Source organism: Dermacentor variabilis, chromosome 5, assembly GCF_050947875.1.
Source record: "Dermacentor variabilis isolate Ectoservices chromosome 5, ASM5094787v1, whole genome shotgun sequence".
Lineage (NCBI taxonomy): Eukaryota > Metazoa > Arthropoda > Arachnida > Ixodida > Ixodidae > Dermacentor > Dermacentor variabilis.
The window spans coordinates 164,636,567-164,657,172 of NC_134572.1; the positions used below are offsets into that span (position 1 = coordinate 164,636,567).

General features: G+C 49.3%; 1 protein-coding gene across 1 annotated transcript in view; it reads right to left on the reverse strand.

The window, feature by feature from the left end:
- LOC142582021 (uncharacterized) overlaps positions 1 to 20,606 on the reverse strand; it is an 81,391-nt gene that overhangs the window by 28,382 nt on the left and 32,403 nt on the right. Inside the window, exon 2 of the mRNA XM_075691444.1 lies at positions 18,845 to 19,120. Coding sequence (XP_075547559.1) covers positions 18,845 to 19,120 — 276 coding nt within the window. The remainder of the gene's footprint in view (positions 1 to 18,844; positions 19,121 to 20,606) is intronic.

The window sequence follows — 20,606 nt, forward strand, 5'->3', positions numbered from 1 at the left end:
GAACCCCATATGTTCACGGGCGAGTGCGCGTGGATCAAGCAAGCCGTGGAAGCTCATAGCGTGTGTCTGCCGGTAGCAAAAGTGCTTATTGAAGGACCTTTCGGAGCGCTTGAGACGGAGGCGGCAGTGTCATCTATGCTGCCACCCCAGTACCCGTACCTATTTTCAAACAGGTCCGATCACCTCCTGCGCGAGAAGGGGCTTTTGTTTGGTGAAGCTAGTGTTCAGGCCTTAACCAGATCGAAGGTTCGGGAGCTCGCTGCAAAGGCGGTAGTTGCGGGGCCGACGTTATCAAACAACGAAAAAGGGTCAGAGGCGCAGCAAGCTGATATTCAGAGCACGCCCGAACAGAATAAAATTGAGTCTGTAGCGTTGAAGGCGCCAGATACTGGAGAGGAAAATCCCGACGCGGGAAAGTTAGAAGAGCTATCTACTGATTTGCTCATCGCGCCTACGTCAGACGGACTTGATAGGTTGCTAAAAGTCAGCCGGACGGCTTTGATAGCCGAGCAAAAAAAAGGATGGCAGCCTGGAAAACGTGCGCTGCAATGTCAAAGAAGGTATCGCCAGGAAAACTGCGCGTTTTGTGGAAAGAGGTGGAGTCCTGTACCGGAAGTATCTAGACCGCCGAGGAGTGGAGTTCGATCAGCTGGTCGTGCCTCAATGCTATCGTCAGGATCTGTTGCGCTTGTCACATGGGGGTTCGTGGTCCGGACACCTAGGAGTTAAGAAAACTAAGGACCGTCTCTTGCAAGAGTACTATTGGCCAGGGTGTTTTCGGGACGCAGACCATTTCGTGAGGACATGTGACACTTGTCAGCGGGTGGGCAAACCAGGGGACAAATCGAGGGCGCCGTTGAAATTGGTACCTATCATTACGGAGCCTTTTAGACGGCTCGTTATTGATACAGTGGGACCTCTGCCGGTAACAGCCACGGGGTACAGACACATTTTGACTGTGATCTGCCCAGCGACAAAGTTCCCTGAAGCAGTGCCGCTTAAAGAACTCAGCTCAGTTGAGATAGTTAATGCACTACTGTCCATATTTGCGCGAGTTGGTTTTCCTGCAGAAATTCAATCAGATCAGGGCACAGTGTTTACTAGCGCTTTGACGACAACTTTTCTCGAAAGGTGTGGGGTAAAGCTGCTACACAGCTCAGTGTACCACCCACAGTCGAATTCCGTTGAGAAGCTCCACTCCGTCATGAAGCGCGTGTTGAGAGCCTTGTGTTTTGAACATCAAACTGACTGGGAGCTGTGTCTGCCTGGGGTGATGTTTGCTTTAAGGACCGCGCCGCATGCGGCTACGGGGTTTTCGCCAGCTGAACTGGTGTACGGTCGCTCGCTTCGATCTCCGCTTCGCATGCTTCGAGAATCATGGGAAGGTAGGGGCGACGACCCAGTCGTGGTGGAGTACGTGCTTAAGCTCCTCGAACGCTTAAGAAGGGCACAGGAGTTGTCAGGTGAAGCAATGACAAAGGCCCAGCAGAGGGCCAAGGTTTATTATGATCGGACAGCCAGGGCCCGTCGTTTTGAGGTTGGCGATGAGGTCATGATATTGCGCACATCGCTAAACAACAAACTAGACGTGCAGTGGGAGGGCCCAGCGCGAATTGTTCAGAAACTGTCGGACGTTAACTACGTGGTAAGTCTGCCAGGAAAGCGGAAAGCACAGCAAGTTTACCACTGTAATCTGCTCAAACCTTATAGACAAAGGGAAGCAGTGGTGTGCATGATGGTAAACGTTCCTGAAGAGCTTCCGGTCGAGCTTCCGGGACTAGGCTCAGTGACGAACAGGGAAGACACCGGTCAAGTCATTAGTGACCTTATCAGTAAAGCACCGCTGTCGCCTGAGCAGAGAACCGAACTACACCAGCTATTACAAGAGTTTCAAGGTCTGTTCTCTGAGAGGCCTGGTAGGACTTCTGTACTTACTCATGATATAGAACTTACCTCCACAGAGCCAGTACGATCCAAGGCGTATCGGGTGTCACCCCGCCAGAGCGATATTATGGAGGCTGAGGTAAAGAAAATGCTACAGCTCGGTGTTATTGAGGCAGGTGAGAGTGATTATACCTCCCCTTTGATTTTAGTTGAGGTACCGGGCAAGGAACCTCGTCCTTGCGTCGACTACCGCAGGCTTAATTCCATCACTAAGGATCAAATTTATCCGATCCCTAACATCGAGGAGCGCCTTGAGAAAGTTAGTGGCGCTCAGTTTATTTCCACCCTAGATCTTGTCAGGGGTTATTGGCAGGTTCCACTTACAGAAGAGGCTAGTAGGTATGCGGCGTTCATTTCACCAATGGGAACATTCCGTCCTAAAGTGTTGAGTTTTGGTTTGAAGAACGCGCCATACTGTTTTTCAAGTCTCATGGATAAAGTGTTGCGGGGACAGCAAGAATTCGCTTTACCGTATCTAGACGACGTAGCGATATTCTCCGCATCCTGGTCTGAGCATATGACACACTTGCGGGCAGTGCTAACCCGCCTGCGCGAAGCAGGCTTGACAGTAAAGGCTCCTAAGTGCCAGTTAGCACAGGCCGAGGTTGTCTACCTCGGTCACGTGATTGGTCAGGGTCGTCGCCGCCCTTCTGAAATAAAAGTGGCCGCTGTGCGAGACTTTCCGCAACCGCGCACAAAGACCGATATTCGGTCGTTCTTAGGTGTCGCCGGCTACTATCAGAGGTACATCCCTAGGTACTCTGATATCGCGGCTCCCCTGACGGATGCTCTAAGAAAGACAGAGCCTCAAACAGTCGTCTGGGACGAGACAAAGGAAAGAGCTTTTAGCGCCCTAAAGAGTGCCCTAACAAGCCAGCCTGTGCTACGATCGCCAGACTATACAAAAGGGTTCATTGTTCAGTGCGATGCTAGTGAGCGAGGCATGGGCGTTGTACTGTGCCAACGGGAAAATGGAGAAGTAGAACACCCCGTCCTGTATGCTAGTCGTAAGCTGACCAGTCGTGAGCAGGCGTATAGCGCCACCGAGAAAGAGTGTGCATGTCTCGTGTGGGCCGTTCAGAAATTGTCATGCTATCTAGCCGGCTCGAGGTTTATCATTGAGACAGATCACTGCCCTCTCCAATGGCTGCAGACCATCTCTCCCAAAAATGGCCGCCTCCTGCGCTGGAGCCTCGCTTTACAACAATATTCCTTTGAGGTGCGTTACAAAAAGGGGAGTCTCAACGGTAACGCCGATGGCTTAAGTCGAAGCCCCTAACGTAGGAATCAGCCTCAAAATTGTTTGTTACTGATGTTTTTCTTCCTGAGGCAGGATTTTTTTTAACATATTGCTTTTGTTTAGTGTTTCAAAGTGATGATATGCTTTCTAGTGCAATTTTTCAATTTGTGGACGCGTTCTGAGTGATGCTAGACTACTGTAAGGAACTAGGCAGTGGTATAAAAAGGGGAAAGAGCCTGGCAGGGCTTAGTGAGGGTTGTGCCGTGCTTGCTGACTGAGCGGTTGAGTTTTCAGCGTAGTTCTAACGCTTGCCGGGAACGAGAACAAAAATGTGAACTCTCCCGAAGTCACTTTGCAGTGTCCCGTGCGAACCTGAACGAGAGAACGAGGCCTTCTCTGTGCGCTGCGCTCAAGAAACGTCAAGGGACGCCCGACTTCGGTTATGAGCATCATCGAGCGACATCCCTCCGGACAGCGGATGCAGTCCCCTGTCCATCGGGATCTCCTTTCCCCGGCGGGGCGGTCTGTTGCGTTTCGCCTGCGACACGTGGTTTTGCCGGCGCGACGGCGGCGGGGCGGCGGACATTTTGGCCCGATCGTCGTCACCGCAACACTCATCGCCAGGTGTTTCCAGGCGCGTCTGCGGCGATGCGACCGCCTAGGGATTTCGTTCCAGTCATTGTGCCCGAAACAGGCGAGGCCAAAGCAGGGATCTCCTTCCAGTTATTGGGCCCGAAACAGGCGATGCCAAAGCAGGGATCTCGTTCCAGTCATTGTGCCCGAAACAGGCGATGCCAAAGCAGGGACCATCTTCTCGTTACAGTCATTGTGTCCGACCGGCAGCGCCACGACAGTGTGCTGCGCAGCGCCACGACAGTATGCTGCGCAGCGCCACGACAGTGTGCTGCGCAGCGCCACGACCAGGTGCTACGAGATCGTGCGCAGCGCCACGACATGGTGCTACGGCATCGCTACGACAGTGTGCGTCACCATTAGCCCATTGTACATTCACGTGCTCGTCTTTTGAGGGGTTCCTTCTTGCCCTCAACTGCGAGAGTATAAAAACAGCTGCCCCCGGACGCCAGAGGAGGGCTCCGATTTCTTCTGCTGAGTGAAGTGCTCTCCCGTCTCTCTACTTCGGTCAAACCTGACCGCCAACTCTTTGCGATGTTAAAATAAACAAGTTGTTTCGTTGTTACCTGTCGACTCATGCTTTGCCGGGACCTTCGGATGCTTGCAGTTGTACCCCAGGCCGCCAGGCCAACGCTACCCTTGGGGCTTGCGACCCAGGTACAACCACGGGCGTCAGCGCCGAGTTCCCATCCGATCGCTCCAGTGTCGCGATCCAAACACTTGGCTACGCCTTTGTCTGGACCATCTGCGGACCATTTCCGGGAACAGCCCCATCAATCGGCGAGATACCGATTAGTCAGGCGCGCCATGACTTGGTATAGAAGGCTAAGGAATCTTGGCTTTATCAAAGGAACTATGCTGTTTGGGGAGTATACTTATTTCAGTAAGAGTATCGAGGCACCGCTAATAGTTTCACTGCGCAATTCCGTAAAGGATGCAGGCGGTCGCTGGCATATTGAAAAGGTAGCACAAATATCTTTATAAGCTATTAAGGCCTCACGACCATTACGTCCAACGCTCGGTGCGAAACAGGCACGCACCCCAACTAGTAAGCTGTTTTCAGTTTAAAAACGTGTTTGCTAAAACAACGACAATGGAAAGTGGCCAAAATGTTAATGGAGATACCGCTTACAAAAGACTCCCACTACTGCGCATTGTTGGTTTACCCTCTATTCAAGAATGCATCGTAAGTTGAAGCCCATGCTTGCATTGATCTAAATGATGCTTAGCGTAAACAACGCGGCCAAGGCGGTCATTGTGTTTCCTGCGGCGCGTTCACGACGGGAGCCATTTAGATGAAGGCAAGCATGTGCTTAAACTTCCGATGCATTTGTGAATACAGGGGTACGTTAGACTCGATTTAAATGCCTAGGCTCGAGGGCATGGTGACATTAACCTTTAGTCAGCGCTGCATTTCTACCGTTTACGTTAAGGGCACTTAAGAATCCTAAATTTTCCTCATTTTCTATCTTTCTTTTTCTTTTATTCGTGATTCCGAATAATGACTACTGCATAATTTCTTTTTCTGCACTATAGCCTTCTTATATTCGACTTGCGTTTATGTTTCTCATGTTACATGTGCTCTAAATTTGATATTGATAGTTCTCGATTCTCGGCCAATCATTTACAGTAGGTATTGACAGTGCCATAAAAGGCGGCGTCATTCACAGTGCCACAGGTCCTATAAGCAGATACTACAAGGAAGTCGCAATGCGTGTGCTCTACAAAAAAAAAAGGCATGTGATCCTAATCTTTGATTTATGCGTCTTCGGTTGGCACTCGTACCTCGGTGACGGTGTTCTTTAGGTTACTTTAAGCCGAACGCAACGCACGAACCGTGCTCGGAGACAACCGTTTTAGATTACTTGCTGGTTAAATATCATGCCACCTTCTTGTATGTGACGTCAATATTGAAGTGATTACTTCCGCTTTGTACTTCCAGGTTTCCAAAAATTCTCCAAGGTCATGCTCACGTGGCAGGTCTCTGAGTATATACGATTCTGTGTTTTGGTGTGCGGTAATCAGTGATTTGTAACTAATTCTAATAATTCCAGACGCTTAAGTAACTCAACTTGTAAATAAATTTATGCTGTGATATAATATCTATAATGAAACCCATGAATTTTGCACTGCACTATATTTCTCTATTTTTCCTTATTTATTTCTGATTTCGTTCCCGGTCGTCTCAATGATTCCTAACCAATTTTTATTATTCCAGACACTTCAGTAACTCAACTTGTAACTAAACTTATGCTCTGATATCATATCTATAATAAAACATGTGAATTTTGTACTGTACTACTTTTCCCATTTTTTATGATTTATTTTGAATTTCCTATCCGATCGTCTGAGGAGGTATACCGGAAGTGTTGCGCGAGAAAGAAGAGTGTCACTCGATGGTCGTGCCACTAAATAGAAAAAAAAATAAAACTCGTCTGTATCGGCCTCTAAGAGTGAATTCTGGCGTTTTCCGTGCCAAACCCACGATTTGATTACGACTCACCGCGTAGTGGGGGATTCCGGATCAATTTTGGTCAACAGGGAATCTTTAACGTGCCCCCAATGCAGGGGACACGGGCGTTATTGTATTTCGCCAGATGTGAATGCAGCCGCCGCGACAGGGATTCGATACCGCGACCTCGTGCTTAGCAGCAAAACAATCGCCACTAAGCCACCGCGGCGGGTGAATCGGTCCCCACGACATGACGAAATTGCGTTTACAGCCAAACGAATGGCCATGCTGCAGAAAGGGCGAGCTGCACTCACTTGCGCCCTAGCTAAATGGACACTACACTGAAGCCTGGTATGAAATAATCATTGCAATAATGATCTGTTTTAAATCTATAAAACTGCTCTGCTAATTCCGAGAGGTTCCTTTAGCCAAAGGCTGACCCATTAGTTTTGATGGGTTGGTGCTCTCTCTATGTTTTACACGATGCACCAAGGTTGTACTACAAGGTGGTGCCCATACCGCAGTATTTATTTCAAAGGTAATCGCTGTGAGTTTGTGAGAACTGTGGGAGATCGAAACTGGAGCGTCACGGCGGCATGTTTAATGCGCAGCTTTATTCAGGGAGGTGCCCCTTGGTAATTTTCTCCTCCATTTCATTAGCCCTTCCAGTTTCGTTTACCTGAAAACTCCTAGCGTCATCTAGGTTTGAGTAGGTAAATACACAAACACGCCCTGAAAATGGCTAGCGTCATCTAGGTTTGAGTAGGTGAATACACAAACTTTTGTACGCTTGCCGCCACCTACTTGTGACCCCAAGCGAATTTGTCAGAAAGCTGCCAGATGCTGACACACATCCGCCCAAATCCCCGTTTATAGAACCTCGTTGGCGGAAATTCCAAATCACATAGTTTTATACAATAATTACTATAGTAACCCTGCGAATAGTGTCTATAGGAGCTACAAGCGGAGTGGTTCAGCCCAACGTTTATAAAACCTGCTACAGTTTGAAAACTCGAAAGCTGTCGCACGGCACCGCCACAAACGATGGCATTGAATGACGCTGTAGTCCCATCAAGCCCCGGCAACTTTCATCAGGCACGTGAAAATACGTGAGCGAATGCGTCGTGTCATCGGGATTTTTGTAGTCTGCAGGCAGAAGGCGCACACGTGATGCTGTTTTCAATCGAGCGTGGGCGTTTGCACGTCGCATTGCCGACATTTGGTGTGCCCGGATGCCCAAGGACAAACAAACCATCGAGGCACTTCTGGGCTCCGCGTGATCCGTTTCTCTAAGCTGCGTGGGATCGTGCTCTTCCCCCACCGGGCAAAATGCTTTCAGACGAATCGCGAGTCTGCGATGTGCATTTTCACAGCCAGGACATCTTGCAAACGTATACCCAAGTTGTCTACGAGGAAAAATTGTTGAAATCGCTAGGCGTAAGGGAAGTCTCGTATAAAAGAGTGTGTCCAAAGTTTTCCACAACCTACCGTCGTATCTTTCAAATGCAACAAAGAAAAAAAAAGGAAAGACGCCAAAGCGGGACAGAATTATGATAGAGAGACCTTAGAAAACAGATCAGTAAAGCTGTGAGCCTCAAGATCGTGCAGGAAATTTTGACTTGATTTGGTGAAAGCATTATGCTCGCTTTAAAGGATACTGTAATGCTTGCTTGACATCTACGAGTTGGTGCAAAATTGTCGACTGTGTTGATAGCGGTAGTTTTGTTGTTTTTTATGCGACAAATACAAAGCGACGCACGCTAGTTATGGAAAAATGTGTCATAGTCACTCAAGAAATGTCAGTGACTGTTAGTGTTGATGGTTGTGTTGCTAAATCCTTGAAAGCTCTCAATGTCATCGTGGGGCTAGAGCGGACGGATCTGCTCTAGCATTTGTTGAAGCACTGAACGTGTGCCCAGGCTCCGAAAAAGTATGTGCAGGAGAGCTGTTGTAGGAAGGAAGAAGCCGCCGCTGTGAAGCATTAAGCCAGAGCTCAAACTGCAGCCGTTGCTCGAAGCTCAAACTCAGGTTGACCAGAAAGCTGAGCCAGTAAGGTCGCAGGCAAAAATAGCAAAAATTGAACAATAAAAAAATAATATTATGAGCCATTCCACTCTGTGAAGGCGGATGGCCAGCGCAGCTGTTCGAACACGACACAGAGGTGACACAGAATTTTGAACAAATGTGCTAACACATGGTCTTGATCGGTGTTGATCATGACGAAACGTACGCACAGACATTTATTTTTGTACGTTTGTGTGGGCGAGTATATATATATATGCCGAATGCTTCAGTAAACATTTTCGGGAATTTTAAAGTCACGGCGCCATTTAGTCATGGTGTCGTTCTGCAGGCGACTACATGAAGTTGTTTCTCTCTCCCTCTCAAAGGCTCCCTGTGACAGATAGCACAATTCTAGTCAGTGAGCCGGTCTACTAGAACAGGAGAACATTACTTGTAAAGAAATTGGTATGCATAATTCAGTAATTACTAAAATTCAATAATTAAATTTCCAGCTAATTACCTTATGTCCCATATTGCAATCTACAAATTCCAGCCATGGAGTTCGCAAGGCGGTTCCACTTGGAACAAATTCTCAAAAGGACACTAGTTTCGAGATATTAAATCCCTAACTTTCCGGGAGAAATGCATACACGTTCGCATTTGTATTATTTTGTTCTAGCGCAAGCTGAACAAGGACAACAGAAAGGCACATCTGACACGCACAGCACTAACTTTCAACAATAGATTTATTTCGAGTTCTCGTCGCTATATATACACCCTCGAAACGTCATATAACGTGTGTAAAATTTCAGTAAAAATGAATATGTGAACATGTGAAATATGAAATATAAATTTATCAGTCAAAAAAGTGCTTACGTGTGGTTCCATGTTTCTTTTGATTCTGTTATATACACCCCAGAGGGTGTACACGTGCTTAAGAGCGTAGTGCAAATTACCCCATTTTCTGCAGATCTCCCCGTAACATCTTGGTGAAGGTGTGATGTAAATCCCGATCCCATCACGGGACTAAGCAGCGGACATCTTGTGCGACATTCGGCCATGTCGACTGAGAGGCCCGCTGCTTTGGCTTCGCGAACCACAACAACGATTGTCTTGACGCATCTCCGAGATCTTGGCTGCTTGTCCGGCACTGACACCATGGACGTCGAACACTGGCTAATTGAATACGAACGAGCTAGCACTGACAACCCGTGGGACCAACTATAATGCTGGCTACCATCATCTAATACCTCAACGAAATGTGTTTGCTTGCAAACCCACGAGGAGGAATCGACCATTTGGGCACCTGCAAGCATAAGCTGCACAAACTCTTCGGGAAGCCAGTTGGGCGCCAGCGAGCCGCCAAGAAGACACTTTCGTGCCGGACGCAGATATCTATTGAACCGTTCGTTGTGTACATACAAGATGTATTAGCTCTCAGTCGGCGGGTCGACGACGCCGCCTTTAATTTACTGGTGTGTAAGGTGCTCAACCATCGACGACATCATAAGAGAGTGCCGACGCTTTGAAGAAGCAAAGAGCTGTCGTGTCTCGGAACAATTCGTTCAGCTCCCTAATGCCACCCCTACCTCATCGTGTGACGACGTCGCGCCAGCTGGTGCCGGAACCTCGCTGCGTCTTCTCCGGCGCGAGATTGAGGCTCCGTACCCGCCGGTTCCTCATGTTCGTTCTTACGACGAGTGCTGTCCGGCAGTATCTTTGGTTCAAGCTGTCGTACACGAAGAGTTGGCGAACGCAGGCATCCGTCCCATCTGTGCTATAAGTAGCCTACCTGTCAGCAGTTACTTTGGACCTCCCCGACCACAGTCGGCCTATCTCCGATACCGCGACCCAAACCAGTGGCGACACATGACAGGTCAATATGTTTTAACTGCTATGGGATAGGCCATATTTTCCGCCATTGTCGCTATGGTTTGCTTCCATCTCATCGTCCTCCGTGCACATACCGCCCCGGGGAAAGCTTTCCGCCCGCAATGACCCGCTGCACTATAACGTTGCTGCTCCGACTCCACGCTACGACCAGCGGTCGCCGTACCCGCAGAACCAGCGTTCTCACTCACCGCTTGCCCGTCGCTCGCCGTCGCCATACCCTCGCCGTACCTCTACGGAAAACTGACCAGTGCAGCTCCCGGACGTGATGCTGCGTTGGCCAACCGACCCGGAAATCCTCTGTTGACCCTGGCCGCCCGACAAAATCTTTTGGACATACCGCGTGCCTGTTTCGGCGCTCATAGACATGGGGACGCAATTATAGGCTACGAGCGCTCGCTTTTCTCGTCGTCTCCGCGAGGTTCTGACGCCTGCGGCACCGCGTGTAGTGCATGTTGCCGACAGCGATACATCTAGCGTCGTTGGCATGTGTGCTGCGCCTGTGAACTTGGCTAGCTACCCGACCACCTTAGTTCTATTCGCCGTTCTGCACCAGTGTCCTCATGAATTCATTCTCGGCTATGGCTATTTGAGTACCCATTCTGTCCTCATCGACTACAATTCTTGCTTTCTACATTTGGAACTTCTTTCTGTGCTACGTGATCTCTCCTTCCCTCGACGCTCTTTCGACAAGGCGCGTACCCCTCCCTCACACTGTTGAGACTGCTTCTGAAAACCAGGCATACATTTCCATTCTTAACTTTGGACGTACACCACAACTGCTTCCCGAAGGTATTACCCTGGGCAGCATCGCACCTTTATATGCGCACGACCCTCTGACCCCTATTAATTATGTTCCACACTCTTCTGTAAGCCCACACTATCACTTTATTTGACGCCAGTTTTTACGCAAAGATTTCCCCAGACCTTTTGGATACTCACTCTGACGATCGTTGTCGCTTGCTAACCGCTTACAGCGATGTTTCCGATTTTCGTTCACCCCATCTGAGCCAGACAACAGTTGTGACACATCACATTGACACTGGGATTGCCCCAGCCATAGGCGTCCTTACCTAGTGTATGCGACTGAACGCCGCGTAATCCAAACAGACGTCGAGGAAATGCTTACCAAGGTCAACATCGAAGCATCTACGAGACCTTGGGCGTCCCCTGTGGTGCTTGTGAAAAAAAAAAGCAAAATCACCGTCCAAGCACTCTGTACTGGGCGGTGTTTTTTCAGCTTCGCTGGCTAACCAGCGAAGCTGAAACGCACGGCCCTGTTTTTATCACTGGGTCAATCCCGACGATTCATAAAACGACGGCGTGGTAGGCTGCGGGATCCTCGGTACGCTGTTGCTCCTTGTGTTCAGCTGCACGAGACAGTTCGCGGGGCCGGGCTGCAGCATCGGCACGGCGTAGACAAACTTGGTCGTGCTTCTCCTCGCGGCGCTGCTTGTCAAAAGCTACGCGTGGCCTACCCATTTCGAAGCTGGAGAGAAACTGTTGTGGCGCGCTCCGCCGCGACGGAGAGCAACGATGTCAGTACTGGCACATCTGATCGGGTAATCAGGGGCCCTGATCCTCTTCTTTTTTCGCGCATGCTCATGGGGTTGCACCGAAGCAGTTTTTGGCGTGTAGGCGACCGACAGACGGATAGAGGGACGGATGAATCGGCTAGCCATATACAACTTCGCTGCGAAAAGACAACACCTGGCGCTTCTGCGGCGACTATCAGCATCTAAACGACACTACTGAAAAAGACGTGTACCCTTTGCTGCGGATTGACGAAGCCATCGACTCTCTGCATGGCGCACAGTACTTTTCTTCTATAGACATTTGATCAGGCTACTGGCCAAGGGAGAAGACCGTCTTTATAACACCGGATGGGTTCTACCAGTGTAAAGTTATGCCATTTGTCATGTGCAATGACCCAGCAACGTTCAAACCAATGATGGACCCCTTATTCGAGGTTCCAAGTGGTCCAGTTGTCTGTGCTATCTCGATGACGTCGTCACTATGTAGCCTACGTTTCCCGTCATCTACATGGACTCTAGGCTTTTCTGCACGTCCTTCGCAATGCAGGTATTCAACTCAACTCGGCCAAATGCCGCTTCGGCCGCCGAGAGACCACTGCACTTGGTCATCTTGTCATTGCTACATGTATACGGCCTGACGCTGCCAAAGTTAGTGCAGTTACCAACTTTGCGAGACCACGTTCTGCTTAGGCCATCCGTTCCTTCTTTCGCCTTTATTCTTATGCTGGGCGGTTTTTGAAAGTTTTTGCAGAAATAGCACGACTCCTAGCCACCAATAAGAACGACGTGACTGAGGTTCTGAACAAGAGGCCGCGTTCTCACATTTGATTGTACTACTAGCACCACTACCGGTGTTGGCTCAGGTTGACGAATCTGAGGCTACGGAAATCCGTAGCGACGTCAGTGGCCACGGCATCGGCGCAGTTCGTGCCCAACGCCAGCATGGTCAGGACTGCGATGTTGCTTATGCCAGTCGCCTTGTTTCTCCTTCTGAGCGAAACTATTGGATAAGAGAGTGAGTGTCTCGCTCTTGTTTGGGCCGTCGCCTCATTTTGCCCTTACGTTTGCGCTGATACCTTCGCCATAATTACTTATCACCATGCTCTCTACTGTCTGTCCTCTCTGAAAAATCCCACTGGTTGCATTGACCGTTGGGCATTGCGACTTGAAAAGTATTCATATACCGTCGTTTACAAATCTGGCCGCTTGCACCACGACGCCGACTACCTCTCCAGATACCCCGTAGATCCACCGGACACTGCCGTGAGCGACTCCAACCCTCGTGTTCTTTCCATCGTTCAACTCTTCAACATCGCTGCCGAACACCGCCTTGATATGGCTCTACGCAAGATGATCGAGAATTTACCCTCCCACGCTCCCGATCTTCTCTTCGCCTTCTTGTACTCTAAAATCACAGGTTATACAGTCGAAGTTTACTGTTTGCCGGTCCTGACCCGTTGCTTGTCGTCCCGACTCACCTCCGTTGCACTCTCCTGGCTCAGATGCACAATACACCAACGGCGGGCCATCTTGGTGTGTCACAGGCATACGACCGCGCACGCCGCCGTTTCTATTGGACTTGGATGTCCCGCTCCGTGCGCCGTTACATTGGCTCGTGTGAACTTCGCCAGCACCGGAAAAGGTCGACACTGTCGCTTGCAAGCTATCTGCAGCTTCTGGACATTCTGTACGAGCCATTTCACCTCGTCGCCTTCAGTTTACTTGGTCGTTTTCCTTATCCGCCTCTGAAAACAAGTGGGTCGTCTTTGCAACAGATTATGTGACGCGGTTTGTCATTACGCATGCACTTCCCACTAGCTGTGCCGCCGATGTTGCAGACTTCTTGCTGCATAACCAAATACCGCAGTACGGGGCTCCTCAGCAACTGATAAAAACCGGGGCAGGCAGTTGCTGTCAAAGGTGGTTGATGACAATCTCAAATCCATAGCGACGCAACATAAAATGAGTACGACCTACCAACCACAGACGAATGGTTAAACAGAACACCTCAACCGAAAACTTGCCGACATGTTGGCGATGTATGTGCCTGAAGACCACAAGGATTGCGACCCTACATCACCCTTTGTGGCATTCGCGTACAACCCTTCCAGGCATCAGACAGCTGGTTATTCGCCGTTTTTTCGGTCGCAGCCCTACATAACCCATGGGCACCCTGATGCCTTCTTCTGGGTGCCAACCCAATGAATATGTTCGTGCCAACCATGCATGTCAAGTTGTTCGCACTCGATTTTCCGAGTCACACATCCACCAGCAGTATCGCTACAATAGCCACCCCAGGACCGCCCACTTTGTCCACAGACCGCTCGTCCTCCTGCGTTCCTAGCACGACCTGTCGGACTATTTGAAAAACTACTTTTTCAGTACACCAATCCGGGCATCGCGTGCGCCGCCAAACGACCGATGTCACTTGAAGATGACGACGACGACGACTTTGATATGTTTCACGCATACCCACACACAGGCATTCGCCAAGAGTCACGCCAATTTTGCATATGTCACTTATGAAATCGCTCCAATGCTGCCTTCTTCATCACCTGCTCATGCCCGAACGGACATTGTCCACATTGTCCGTCTCAACCCCTATCATGCCCCGGACACCCCTTAATACTTTGTGTGCTAGTTCTTTCATGCAGCTTTGTTCCCCTGCACCGAGTTGATGCTTTCGCTGCCGGAGGGTAATGTTATGAGCCAATTGCGCTGCAGACGTAGATGTTGAAGTGCAGAGCGGAAAGGACGGGGGGAGGGGGGGCGAAACACGAAATGAGGTCTTCTTGGTCAATTCCCCAGTGTGGGTATGAGCCATAATATGAGGCCACCATATCGTCGTCGTCGTCGTCGTCGTCATCATGATAATCATCATCATCATCATCGCCCGCCATCTATGTTGTGGCTGCACCATTTTTGGTCTCCTTGCACACAGTGTCAATAATCTGCTTTTCTGTATTTCTCCCCATAACCATATTATGGAATTACGTTACCAAATAAAATCGTATCCGCTCTATACCATGCTGATTTTCTAGCTAGACGAAAACACTATGTTAGCGTATACACCCCGTAGGCATCTCTTGGTCATTCGTTCTGCAGATCTGTGTGCTCTCGTGCCCTTTTTCTTATTTTATTTTTTTTCCTCGCCATATCTTGATGTTTATTTGCAAATGGCTTTGTTTTAGGTTAGCACCGAGTTTCTTGTACTGCATGAAACCTTTTCTGGTTGTGTTCTTTCATTGTTACATGTAGTATCTGCTGATATGTGTACCCATTTTATTTATTTATTTACTTCAAAATACTGCAGGCCAATGCTTGGCAAAAGCAGGAGGGAAAACATACATTCCTACACACTGAAAAGAATAGAAACATGCAATTTTAGCAGGCATTTTCCTTGTATCAAGTAACCAAGGAAGCTTCATTTCGTGTAAAATCCATTTTAATGGCTGTAGGTGTCTTCAACGATTAGGATGTGCCGTTGTAGTGCTATTTTTTTCTTCTTTGTTTTTCCACTTGTGTCCTTTTTTAATTTTAATATGCATTATCTGGTATAATACGTTTATTGTATGTATCACTGATCACTCCTATGTAATTCCCTAATGGGTTTATAGGGAAATTGAATGAAAAAAGGCAGCCGCGCGACGACTCCTTCCAGATAATTTACTGAGCCAAACGCAAGCGCTTTCGGTTACTCTTCGGCCAGCCGTTATCCTTCCTTGTCCGTTCCCTCAAGTTATCTGCTTTCTGTTCCGGGCGCCTCACTCTTCGCAATGCTTTCAGCTACTACAGCAATCCTGACGCTATCGGTATTCGAGATTTCGCCGCAAGTAGCAGTAGGTGAGCCTTGCGATGTTCTGTACACATACTTTCCACTAAAGCATGGCCTACCAAAGTATTGCAGGAGCGGCTTTGCCATCTGGTTTCTTTCAGCTCGAGAATCACTACTACGTGAACAACGTGAGCTACCAACACTTGTTCTATATCCACGCAAGTCGCGAGCTGAAAGACGTTCTTCTCTCGAAGCTCCGATTTCTACCAGGCCCGGGCATCTACTAGAACCTGCAGCAGGTGGTGATTTCGCATTACGGCATGGCAGTGGCTGCGCCTTGTTCACAACTCACGCTGCGGGTGCTGCTTGGTACATCTCTGTTTGATTATGTGAATCCGACACTACAATGACGACAGCATCTGCTTTGTAGCCCCTTTGACGAAAGTCCTGCCAAATTACGCACCGAATGAGCAGCAGCCCGATTGACCACGCCATCTCAAGACCAAAGCTTTAGTGGTCGTCACAATACGCCGCGCTACACAGCCATACCAGCACCTGAAATGGTGACGCTGCATGAATCAGCAAGGGCTACAATGCAAATAGACATTCGCAATTCTCCGCCACTGCCACAGTCGCACGTTGTTCGACGACACCGTCTGCGACGTTGTTTCCCTCGCCCAACAACAAATTCTTCTAAGATACGTTGTTCCCCTCAACGTCCTCAACTCACGGCACGCGCCACGAACCCGCAAATACACCTAATCAGTAGTGTCCACTGCCCCAACACGCATTTTTCCTCGACTTCTTAACGGTCGCTACGAACTGCGACGCATGATTATAGGCTTGCGGTCGCTCTTTTTTCTATGCGCGAGCCTTTTGCGCATATTTCAATCGCGCTAAAAGGGTGGCTCTGTAGCACCGCTACTATCGTCCCCAGAGCTGGAGAAGAAGACAGCTCACATGCATGTAGCGCGAGAAGAGAACACACTAGTGTGCTCGACCTGAGCGGCCACGGTACCTGCCGCTCCCGAGATGCCACGGCACTAGGGCTGGCTGGCCCAAATAAACCGTGGCCACAGCGACTACCTTTTTATGCTGCCTCCCGCATGTTCTTGACCACTTTTTTTCTTTCTACAGCGAAGTTGTATATGGGGGGGGGGGGGTGGAGGGAGGGCTCAGGTTCGAGGTTTCGTGGCGTCTGAGAGCAGAATTTATCATCAGCAGCGATGGCTCAAGCGTCGTCGTCTTCTTCGTTGGCACCCCTCGGCACAATCGTGCGAATGCGCTCGTGCCACTGCTCGCTAGTCTGTTCTCGCTGTCTTCTTCATCAGCTGGCTTCGTTGTATATAGAACAATAATAATCACTAATGGCTCTTTCGAGTGCGGCTGACGTAACGGCTCTATAGGTGAACGAGGTAACTGATCTCAGTTTCGTTCTGTCGTTGCAATGGCTGGGCCGCTCGTCGTCATGGCTGCAGCGAAGCATGCGTAGGAAGAGGAACTAAGGAGCAGAGAAGAAAGTGTGATATTCGGTAGCGTGCGGACACTAATGCGGCGGCCGACGAGGGTGCCCGCCACACGGCACGTAAGCGACTAGTGAGAACCGTCGAACGATGCCGTGAGTCAGAGAATGGCACGAAGCGTCTTCGGCGTCAAGAGGTCAAAGTGGATAAGTTCAATCTTCCCCAGCTGGCTCCGTTGAACAAAAAAATATCTCAGTGCCCTTCCACTCTGTGAAGAAGGATGACCAATGAAGCTGTTTAATGTGGGCCCCTTAATGGCTAACTGTACTTCCGCCGCGGCTCGGTTCGGGATTGCGCTATCTTCGGGATGGGCCCACGAATGGGGAGTGCTTAACGCCTGCTTCACCTCCACTGCGGATCGGCGCGGCATTGCACTAGCTTCGGGATCCGTCCACGTTTGGGGAGTGCTTAACGCCTGCTTCACCTCCGTCGCAGGTTGGCCCGGCATTGCACTTCCTTGGACGATAGAAGTATACAGCTTCGCTGTAAAACTATCATCACCAAAAATGTTTCGAGCGTCGCCATCTTCTTCCACAGCTGGCTTCTTGGCGCTCCTCAGTGCAATCGCGCGAACGTGCTCATGCCAATGCTTACCCTTTCGACGTCGTCTTTTTCTATAGCTGGTTTCGTTGCCGCCCATCATTCCACCGATATATACGAGAGCGATATGTGCAAGCTATGCAAGTCTGTTAGAGCCACCCTTCAACACATGTTGTGGGGATGTGAAATATACCAAAATAAAATGGCAGTCTCCCCAGAAAATCTACGGGCGCGGTGGTCGGCCGTGCTGCTCAGCTCAGAACTCCAAGACCAACTTTGGGCCGTCCAGCGAGCCGAGGAAGCCGCACGGGAGCAGCAGCTCCCAGTGGCCATCTAGGCGGCCCCAGGCCCGGGCCTCCCAATCGCCGGATTCTAAATAAAGTTATCACACACACACACTCTTCTGTCGTCGTAATGAGGAGGCCGTGTTTACGGGGCTATGAGCCATTACTTAAGGCGGTATGAGCAATTGGCTGAAGTGGCGGACATATTTAGTAACAAAGGTGACAAGGGAATGTGTGTGCGTACCTATACCTTCATGATGACCGCAGATCAGGACAATAAATATGTTCGTGCCTTTGTTGAAAATGATGTGTCACCTCTGTCTAACGCGCTAAACATCTTCGCTGGTCATCCACCTTCCTAGAGTGTAATGGCTTATGATTTTTTTAGTCTGTTCTTCTGCTCCCTCAATCTCGATGCCGCTCCCCCTTACTGTCTGCTGTTCCTCACTTTCTATTCGTTTTATGCGAGCTTATTCGCTTCTAGAGCCAGCAGACATTGTGCCCCTCCTGGTAACAGTTGCCAACTACCTCACTTTCTCTTTAGATGACTCTTTTGTATATGCGAACACAATACTAATAACAAGAATCGATCAATCAGTGAAATGTTCATTATAGTGCTCAGGAACAGCTTTGGAGGCTTCGTAGTCACGCACTTAAACAGTAATTCGCGAGAAAAATTGTACAAGACAAGAGAAATGCAGTAGACTGAACAATGTGAGATAGAAAAGCAAACAGGGAAACTAAAAACGAGGAGGCGTGCGTAAAAGCCGGTTAATCATCAAAACTATTTATCTGCGTATACACAATATACAGGAAATGAACTCTGACATATGTGAATAAACGCACAATACCTGCGGCATGTTTTCAGTAGTCTAGCCAAAGGATAGTCTCTGCTATAACAATGCTTAAAAAAACGCGAACTGCTGACCGGTATACTTTTTTGCCGCGAGCTAATCATAATACAAATAAATAAATAAATAAATTGTAACTATATATATTTAATGAAGCGTCGTGGGCGTCTCACCTCGTCCAGTGCACGCTCGTGCAAGTCGTAGTAGTTAAGACGGGGCTCCGCGGTGAGCTTGAGTCCTGCCTGGTGGCAGAGCTCCTGCTGCAGCATCTGACAGCCCGCCTTGCCGTAGTTGAAGGCGCGACACGTGGGCACCTTGAGGCAAGCGGCGAAGCACCACGTCACACTCTCGATACCGTCAACGGTGTCTGCGCCTTGTAGCAAGGCACGGCCGCGCCGGTGCTCTGAGACGGCCCACCGCGCTGAAGGTACCACCGTGGTCACCGTCGCCTGCGGATATGTATTTGTAGCATACGAATACCCTATGGGCATTTAATTAAAAACATCAGTGGAGTCCATCTCACAATGACTATCGACAGCAACGTGTTAGCATCGAATTAATATAGCCCAACAACGTATTGTTCCCATCGAAACAAGTTATGTTTGAGGCCTGTACTACGACGGGAGTTCTGTTTCTCGCTTGCTTAAAGACACTCGGCGCCATCTATCGGAACAGCCACGAGGCATGCGCATAAGCTACAAAATGCATGGCGCGTACGTGCGTGCGAACATTGCTAAACGTGACATGCGGCCACCGGCGCCACTCTCGCCTTTCTTCCTGGACACGCTGCGCCATCTGATAGCGCTACCGCTAAGTCCACGCATGGCCTGCGAGACGAGAAGCGTGGCGCGCTGTCTGGCGAACGCTGAGACGTGTTGCCTCGCTTTCTGCACACAGAGTGGCATATAACCAGTGACTCAAGTTGGCGAGAGCTTCATTGAAGAGCGGAACCTATGCAGTACATTAACGGCGAAGCTCGCTAAAATGTTGGCTCGAAAGGCATCTGTGGAAAGTGGCGCACACCTAATGTATTTGCGGCGCAGCCTGCTAATGCATCGGCTTGCTGCCCTTGAGGAACCCTTGTGGCGTGGATTCAATTCCGCTCAGCGTCGGAAAAATTTGAGGGATCTTTTGCGTCATTGTAGAGCAGCATATTCCCAGTGGCACACATACCTCGTTACCCAAGCTGCTGTCAAAGACGTTAAAGAGCGGCATACACCCGCTGGCAAATTCCCAGCGGCCAGTTCACTGAACAGCTGCGTACATACCCAGTGTCACATGCAGTGCCGAATCCCTAGTGACTCATGAAGGCGCTCAACAGGTGTTCAAGATCGGCATATAGCTACACCCCTGTGAGTAAATTTGTTCAGGCGGTTAGTTTTCAGTCCTGTTTCCTCTGCATAGCAGTCCGACGTGCTGCCACTCCGACCAGGAACTTACCTATGACCCAGGTTGGCGCGAGAACGATTAGAGACATAGACAGTCAGTGGCCGAAAAGTGCGTAAAGTACCTTAAATATGCCAAACGCAACCTTTTTTTTTATACGGTGGTGGGCGGAGTCGAACCCACATCATAAATATTCAGGCAATCTTGTCTTTATAGATATTTCACAAAATCACCAAGCAGGGGCTTCACTGTCGCGGTGATAATGACTTAAAGAGCATCTCTTCTGCATACAGGCTTCATAGATGATGCGTTTCGGCGGTTGCAACGCATCGTCGTCATAGTAACCACTGTAACGGCATTTTTCTTGAGATGGGGCTGTTCCGGGATTTCTTTAGCTACATTCTTCTTTGATCCTTGCCGCCAGATTACATTATTCTAGGTTGCCTCATGAATGTAATTGATTGAAAGACAGTTTATTTTTACTGTTACGTGATGCGGATCGATGTACGAATCCGATCTCGAAAGTTTATGTAGTGAGTGAGAAAAGAA